We start from the raw sequence: 9,034 nt of genomic DNA on the forward strand, positions 1-9,034 counted from the left end.
AAATTGGAACTTTTTTAAAACCCATTTTATTCCCCCACATTTTCCCATAGAACTTTACTTGAGAAGAAATTAAGAGAAATAAAAGCTGTGCTTTTATTTTCTAAAGGACCAACCATCTACAGAAACAAACCAACTTGTTAAATCACTTCTAAACCTTTGCTTGTTTGTGCAGTGATGCCCCCTGCTAATTCTCAAATACAGTAACAACAGAAATAAAGCTGGTTCCCCCTTTATGTTCAGACAAATTGCTCTTTTTATCCCTGCTCTTCTTCAGATCAGCCCTCCTGGCCCATGCTGTACTGTCCTCCTCTAAACCCACTCAGTTCAGCTGCTCTTCCAGTGCTTCTGAGAAAGTCTCCTGTGCTGCTTTCACCACTCTTATCCAGAGCTTGTCAACTCGCCAAGCGTGTGATGGTCTCAGATATAAACTTCTAATTGGCAATTTGAAAAACTAAACTTGGGTAGCACACTGAAAGTGTTCCTGCTATGGTAGGAACTAGCTTTAATGCCTTTAATTGTCAAGGGTTTAAAAATCACTTACTAGAATTGGAACACCTTCCTTTTGCAGCACTATTCTTGAATACACACATACAAATATAATTTTTACTGTTACTCAAACATTGACCTTCCAGCTCCACAGAAAAACTCATATTTATCTTCTGAATCGTATCATATCAATGAAACTGACAAAAACTACTAATTTCACTAAAACTTTGCTTGGTAAGACAGTGATAAACAATGGCAAAGAAAGGAAACTTAGGATGAGAATGAGACAGAAATCTCTTCCCAGTGGTAGTTAGGCAAGACAGCAGCACAATCTTTTTTTTTTTTAAATCTATAGCCTTTTCCCTTTGCCATATTCATGGCAGCAACACATGCTACTACTTTAGCAGGCTACAAGTAATCTACAATTCTGATCAGAATGAAGTCTCTTCCTATCCTGCATCTACATTTCACCAGCCTTTCTCAGCTTTGCTCCCACCCCTCCCTCCCCCCAACATATAGTAGCCAGAAGCAGTGTTTAGTAACACAACGATTGAAAGTGAATTTCATGATCTCATCACAGCCACTGCAGTTATGCTCTCCTCATTTTTAAATACTCAAGACTCTCATTTGATGAACCAACTCATCTGTAATCAGTTCCTGATGTACAGAACAAAAACTCTAGGCCCGTGAAGTTTCAGGAAGATCATGGGCCATTCAAAAACCGTGGCTGCAATGAAAACCATGAAGAAACCAGAAAAGAGTATGATAAGGAACATTTCCAGAAAGTTTCACAGCCAACAGGAGCATTGAGACTCTAAAAACTCAGCTTAAACTAGCTATTGGAGAGGAGAAGCTTCTGCACTCTCCTCTCACTGAAGCTTCTCCAATCGGCCCACTACTTCCATCCTGTCCCCTTAGTTGTCACGCCTAGCACTACTGCAGACAAGAAAACCAAAGAAAAGCCATGCATAGTAGTCTCACAGAGCATAATGGCTCAGAGTAGCCTTGCAGATCTATACACAACAGCATAGTAGATACTTGAATCATTAGTCTTGCTACTGAGCTACAGCAGTTCCTGAGCATGTCTTTAGAACTTGGACAAAATTAGATCAATTTTTATGTGCTAAGCTCCAAAGTACACAAACATTGAACCTCAAGACAGTTAACATTTTTTTTTTAAATATTGACAATACACAACTTATTTTTACTCCAGTCTTAGACATAGTTTGAACTGTTTTTGCTGAAACTAAGAAAATTAGCCTGAGGAACAGTTCCAAATAAAACTGTCCATACTTGGCATGGAAAACTTCAGTCCAAACAGTTCAGCAATGCTGTAAGCAGCTGAGAATAAGGTCTTGCAAAGGAAAATTGGAGGCAACTTTAACTACCATGAGCTCTCCCTTTAAGTCAAAAAGCTCCTATGAAATAGGCATCCTGTAGACAACATGAACTCAGCAAAACTTAACAGAAACTAGTTTAGTAACTCTGATAAAAATCAATGATTCAGGCATTAAAAAGAAGCTGTCACTGTCAGTCCAGTTTCTACTAGAGCGTTTTGCCAAGGGAATCTTATACAACTGACGTTATTTACTACCTAAGCACCTAGTTAGGCTGTGGTTCCAACCTTCAAAATCCACACACTGTTATGAGACTATAAATACAATTTTAGCCTGCTAGATTACAACAGAAGTCCGGACTACAATGGCATAGAAGTCAAATTTTATACCCTTCCCAAGGGAAATGTCTTTTTTCATAAGAACACAACACGTATCCCTTCTACGCTTAAAAAGAATTTTAATCTGCCTAGAACTGATAGTAAGACATCTTTTCAAAAGCACTGAATGATTTTAAGATAGATATTAAAAAAAAATAAATCTGTAGACTGAAAAAATCTTTTGATCAGATAGCCTTAACCAGTAAGTAACTACATTTGTATTTCCTAGAGCAACTAACATTAAATTCAGCACCTGCAAAATTAATATCAGACTAAACTAGAAAGCAACGAATATGGAAAAAGAAATCTGACACTAAGCTGGCACACAGAAGATGTGAAAGATTTAAATAGAAAAGTTCATGTGAAGACTGTCAATAGGCTCTATATTTAGGAGTGGCTCTTGATGGAAGCATATTCTAAGACCAAAAATTCAAGTCTAGGGATATAAAAAGGTCAATTTGTTAAGAATTAAAGACTAAATGTTCCTAGTTCCATAAACTAGGAACAGTTCCTTAATATAGAAAAAAAAAATTAAACAGCCCATTTTTCATGGAACTACATTAGAATATTTAAAAAAAGAATCTTAAAGCTTATTTAGCTATTATAGGTTCTCTACTTCTCAAGATTTTAACTTCACTATACAGAAGAATTGACTACTTTACTGTGCAACCCTGCTGAGATCATACATAAGAGTTAAACCTAAATTCCACACAGAACATCCCCATTCTTCATCTGAAATAAAGATTATGTCTCCCAAGGAAAAACTCACCAAGAAGACTGTAGTTGCAAGGGTTGTTGAATACAAAACATATAGGATGGTGGACTACAGAAGAGGAAATAACAACGAATCATGCAGGGTAAAAAAAAAAAGTGCTAATCTGAGACAGAAAACTGTCATTTCGCTTATGAACATTTATTATTTTTTAAAGACTTTTTCCTTTGAGAAGCAAAGGCAACTAAATACGAGAAGAAAATTCCTCTTACTGTTTTTAACTCCACTTATTTCTGTCAGTCAGAAACACACACTATATGACTCAAAGCACTTGAAGTTTAAGGCTTGAGCTGACCCTGATAGATTTAATAAAAAATCTAAAATTAAATTAGTTAAAATTTTATCCCTAAGCAAGCTTATTAGGCCTTCCTGTAATAATTCCACAAAAGCTTAGCTTGAGCACTGCACCTGGTTCTCAGTGAAATCTAAGCTCTCTCTCAAGGGTTTATTTAAGTAAAGAAAACACAATTATTAACACCTTTTTTAGACCCCATATTTGAATGTTGGAACTACACACTTCTTAACTATATCTTCTTAAAAATGTCTTATTCCCATATACTTCACTGCTGTAACTCTTAGCCCCACAGAGATTGCTATAACCATCGCTAGCCTATGGTTGAAAGATTTTTGGAACACTTTCCAGTTCCTCTGCTGTAAGGGCCAGCATCTTCTCTGTGGGGAGACAGTTTAATGTGGAAGTGAATACTAAGAACTTTTTTTCATAGACTTGTTCTCCAAGCATGAGATATGAAATAAGCCTGCAGTGACATCCATTTTCCCAAATGAATATTCGCCACTAAGAAGATCACAGAAAGGCATCAGGAAATGTTTATTCATTCCAGCTGCACTTGACATGTTTGGTATACAGGAAAAAAAAAAGGTATACTTGCTTTACAACCTGACAGATCACATTAACTGTGCTAAACAAAAGGAAAGAGTTGTGTTTTCTATTCACCATTTACCACCTGTATTCTTACATGCTTCTTCAACCAAAAGTGACAGAAACAAGTATGCATACTTTTACTGTAATGTGCCAGATCAGGTTCCAAGGTCAAGTTGTACCTTTTTTTTTCCAAAAATGAAGGTAACTGCATGTGCTGTTGCAGTCTTTTAAAATTACTTGCTATTGAGACAAAATTACCACTTCTTAAGATGTTAAAAATAACACTTCCTTTGCCAGATTTCTTTAAATTCGCTCTCAGAATTGTCCATGAAGTGAAAAAATCCTGCTGTTAACCAGCACATTATTCTGGCTGCAGATTTTTCCACGTATTTGTATTATGTAAACTACAAAGTAACAAAATGAAAAGGAGAAGGGGAAAAAAAAAAAAAAAGGCAACTTCAACTTCTAATGGGTTTAACAAGTGCTCTTTTTTCTTTTTCAATAGGGTCACTTGGTGTTCAGTATTTCTTATTCAGTTTTTAAATAATACAGTAAAATGGACACTCCCCCGAATAACAAACACATAGGAAACCTGCTAACTTAACTGAAGAATGTGTTACTAATTCATTTTGTTTATCCTGACATCAGTCAGGTTTTGCTGAGCTTTTGTCTAAAAACAATAGCTAACATCACATGCAGAAATAAGTTGAATGTTAATGACAACACACAATCTTGCTGCCCCTCCTCTCAATTCCAGTCCCCCAACAAAACCTCAGAAGTGAAGAGCACCTTATTTGGGACTGTTACCTACTGTTTACAAACATTTCTTCTAGTGGTGACATAATATGCAGCCAAATTAAGGAATTTTGGTAATACAAAGCAGCAGTACAATTAACTCCAGAAATACGTACTTGTAAGATTATCTGTCTACAGGCTTTCAAACTATGAAAGTGTGTTACACAATCTCATCTGGCCATTTCAGTGGCAAACAAACAACAGTCCCTAGATAAAAGGGAAAAAAACCGTAACACTATCTAACCAAGAAGGTACTTTTACAAGTGGATGAGTAATTTTTATTCTTCTTCTGGAACATCTCTCCTTCCAGTAAAATAGATGCAATTATTTTAGGCCAGTCTGACAAACCTATAGGGGAGTTTTAGAATGCTGTTTACACTTAATTTAGAATATTTTTTATTAAAAGCGATGAAACAAGAGAGTAACTACATAAAAGATGAAATATTTTACAGTACAATACCAAACTGTTTTTTCATCTACAAAACATTACTTTTCTCCCAACACAGGCTTCAAACACATCAGATTTAACCATTTATTTGAAATATCTGGAAAAGTAAAAAGCCTTAACCTAATTTTGTAAGTGTATGCTGAGCACCCTTAGGCATCAGTATAATGACTGTACTTTCCCTTTTCAGCCCCTCCCTGGGAATGGTGGCTACCACTCTGTAGATGACACTACACTGGCAGCATCACAACTATTACTGAATTCCATATTGGCTTTAAAGAATACAGCAAAGCTCCATCTTCCCAAGGTGTATGTGATTAGAACAAGAAGTTTTACAAAATGATACATTTATAGAAAGAGCAACTACTATCTTTCTAGAAGATTTTTTTGGTTTAGGGGGCTGGGGAGGTTCAAAAGAGGAGGGGAGAAAGGAAGCCTCAAGCAGATGGAGAGAAATCACCCTATGTCCAGGACAAATCTAACATCACAAACCCAAGGGAGCAAACACACAGAAGAGTGCTGCCTGCCTTTCTACTAACTGGCTAGTTGGGACACTACAATGCAGAAAAGCATATTTTGGACAATTTTATGTTCTGAAGCTAGTTTAGAGGGCAAGTCTTTACATTTAAATCATAAGCATACAGACAGATGTGATTTTCCTTTAAGAATTTAAGGGAATTCAAGCTACTATAAAACTCTGCATAACTGAAGAAATTCCTCTGATAGTTTATGGCCTCAAATTTCTGGACATCTGAGCTGCTGATGCCATGCAAAATTTCTGTGTTATAAGTAAAGAGATGTAAAACCGCACTCACAAAACTATAAAATTTAATCACAGAGAGTTAAAAATTTAATATTAAAGCCCCAGCTCAACAAAGAATGTAAACTTGGACATTTTGCCGATTTAAGCTGGAATTACTCCCTGCATGAAGTATGTATGTTTAACTGTTTGCTGGTTCAGGACCCAAACTTTCTGAAGTCTGCCACCTATGTGCGATATTTACCAAATGCTTTTACAAGGTCTCAAGTGTGGTTTTGCAAAAATGATCTGTGAGGAAAATATACAGTCTGAACAGCAGAAACTAAATATTGACTAAATATTGACTAAATAAATCGCTCAAACCAAACTAGCATACCAAGACAGGACACAACAGAGAAAAGAAAGGCCAAAACAAGCAACAAGAACACCCCGACATTGTTAAAAATAACACCCAAAACCACTGCAACAAACATGCTAAAAAAACCCAAAACCCTACCCCCCCTTGTTACTCTCCTGCCCAAGCTTATTTGCATTTAATAGCATTTCTGCCAGTTTTACGGTTCATGGACATCTGCCACCTAAGAGTAGGAAAAAAAATATTGCTTTGAAATTCTACAGACATGGCTGTAAAAGCTATTGAAAATCAAAGAAAAAAAAAAGTACTTACTATCTAGGAACATTTTTAAGTTTGATGTATGTCATTCAAATTTTGGGTAGTTGCTGCAAATCATCAGAGATTTTTTCCACCATTATACGGTGCAGCTTCAAGAACCTTAAGACTTTAACACTAGTGAAAGTAAAGTTAATATCCTGGGTCGTGTCAAGGTAATTAACCTTATTTCCTCCCTTATTTTCCAGGTCCCTGCCAAATACTTTAATAACAACTTCATATTCTCTGCCTAACAACTATTTTTGAAATTTTTAAAAGAAGAAATACACAAAAATTGGTTATTTTCTCAAAGGTGTGGAAGGCTGATATTAACTTTCGTTTCACTTCTGTAATCAAACGAACTAAGTCTTTTCAGATTTTAGCTCCAGTACAAAGGATAAAAACTTCACTATCTGTTTTAATGCCAACTCCCAATCACTTGTGAGCGTTCACACGCAGCAGTGTGCGGGGAAAAGTCTCAGAGGCAACTCCTGATCATTAAAAAACAGACAGGCAAAGCGTCATTCAAACACTGCCCCAAAGTGACGGGAAGGAACCACTAAAGCCAGACACAAACTCCCTCCGGTAACTCAGGATATTATGCCACAGGCACGGAGTTCCTCTTTGCAAAATCCCCCCGTCGGGAGAAGCCACCCCTCCGCCCCTAGGCTCGACGGAGCGCCGACATTTTCCGCTATAAACCCTTAAAAAGCGCACCTGCTCCCCCCGGATCACCCAGGTGCAGCGAGTTAAGAGCAGTCAGTCCCCGGGGGCAGTGAGCGGGAACCCACCCGTACGACACAAGCTCAGGCGAGGGGAGGAACCGAGCCCGTTCCTACAGGGAATTCCTCCCGCAGGGTCCCTACCTGGAAAGCACCGGGATGGGAGGAGGAGGAGGCGGCTAAAGGGCAGAGGGTGCGGGGGCAGGGGACGAGCCAGGACAGGCGGCGACAGGGCGGGCAAAGCGCTGTCACCAGCGGCAGCCCCGAGCGGCGAGGGCAGCGGGCACCTGTAGCCTGGCGGGGGGGGGGAAACGACACAGGACACGACGGGACGGACACAGGACTTGGGGGGGTACAGGAGAAGGAGGACAGACGGGTACCTTTGAGCTGGGGCAGCGGCGAGAGCTCCACCTGGCTGCCCTGGCTGCGGAACTGCGAGGAGCCCTGCGAGCGCTTCTGCCTCTGAGCCTTGCGCACCGATTTCCGTGTGAAGCCATCCACTTTCTCCGCGGCAGAGATGGCCGCCGACATGGCTGGGCGGTGAGGCGGCGCGGGGGGACGTCGCTCTCCAGAAGCATATATCAAAGCGGAGGGAGAAGCCGGCGGGCAAAAAACGGTCTTTTTTTAAAAAAAAAAAATAAAATAAAAAAACCCCAAACAAACAAAACCAAGTCCTCCTTATCCGGGAAGAGGGGAGGAGAAGGCTGGCGTCCGAGCGGCGGTGCTGCCAGGCGCTGGGGAGGCTCCTGGGTCCGGGCTGCCGCCTCGCTCCTCAGTTCCTGCTTCCCTCGCAGTTTCCTCTCCGATGGGAGCCAGCTGCCGGGGAAGCGAGGGGGGACGGGGGGGGGAAGGGAAGGTGGCGGCCGGCGGGGGAGCGGAAGGAGGAAAAGAGGAAAAACAAACAAACCCAAAGACAACTTTGCCCGGCGGGGCGGGCGGGCGGCAAACTTTCCCACGGCGGGGGCGGCGGGGGCGGGACACACACACAGACCCCGGGCTCCCGCTCTCCTCAGGGCAGGCGCGGGCCGCCCCGCTCCCGCCGGACTCGCTCCGCGTTCCCCCTCAGCCGGGCTCGCCTGCGCCAGCCCGCGCCGAGCCCGCGATCATCGGCCGGACTCGCCCCCCTTGGGCCGAGCTCGCTTGGGGAGGCGGCTCTTCCACTCCCCGCTCCCCGAGTCGCTGGCTTCCCCACACGCCCCTTCTCCGCCTTCAACCGCCGCCGGCTGCTCTCCGCGCCTCCGCCGTCATCCTGCCCCCTCCTCCCGCTCACCGCCGGCCGCCGCTGCGAAGTGTCCCCGCCCGCTGAAGCCCCGGAGCCGGCGGGGGAGCAATCGGCCGCGCAACTTGGCGAAGCTGAGGGGAGTTGAGGGGGGGGGGGGGAGAGATGGTAGAGAGAGCCCGAAGGGACGAGAGGAGCGGCGGCGCCGCGTGATTGACGGCGGCGGGCAGCCAATGAAAAGAGAGGATGGTGGAACACCCACCCCCTCATCCGCATAGGGTTTAGGGGAGGACTGGGGACCCGGGAGGCGCTGCGCGAGGACGGCTTGATTGACAGCGGGCTCCTCCAACCGAGAGGAGAGGAGGGGAAGGTGGGTGGGGCTTGCCTGGCGGACGTAAAAGGCGAGGGAAGGGGAAGGGGTGGGGACAGCGGGTGGAGCTGGCGGCGGCCAATGGGCGCTCAGGACGGCGGTCGCGAGGCCGGGAGAGGGGAGCGGCGGAGCGCAGATCGTTGGGCGCGCGTGAAGCTTCCGTTACCGAGGCGCAACGGCCGTCGCGGGCGGCGAAGGCCTTTTCTCCTCGCGGAGCCC

General features: G+C 43.1%; 1 protein-coding gene across 1 annotated transcript in view; it reads right to left on the bottom strand.

The window, feature by feature from the left end:
• The window catches only part of PPP2R5A (protein phosphatase 2 regulatory subunit B', alpha), a 48,539-nt gene extending 39,901 nt beyond the window's left edge, over positions 1–8,638 (bottom strand). The window contains exon 1 of the mRNA XM_014950632.1: positions 7,607–8,638. Coding sequence (XP_014806118.1) covers positions 7,607–7,757 — 151 coding nt within the window. The 5' untranslated portion in view covers positions 7,758–8,638. The remainder of the gene's footprint in view (positions 1–7,606) is intronic.
• Positions 8,639–9,034: the final 396 nt, after the last annotated feature.

Source organism: Calidris pugnax, unplaced genomic scaffold, assembly GCF_001431845.1.
Source record: "Calidris pugnax isolate Ruff unplaced genomic scaffold, ASM143184v1 scaffold24, whole genome shotgun sequence".
Lineage (NCBI taxonomy): Eukaryota > Metazoa > Chordata > Aves > Charadriiformes > Scolopacidae > Calidris > Calidris pugnax.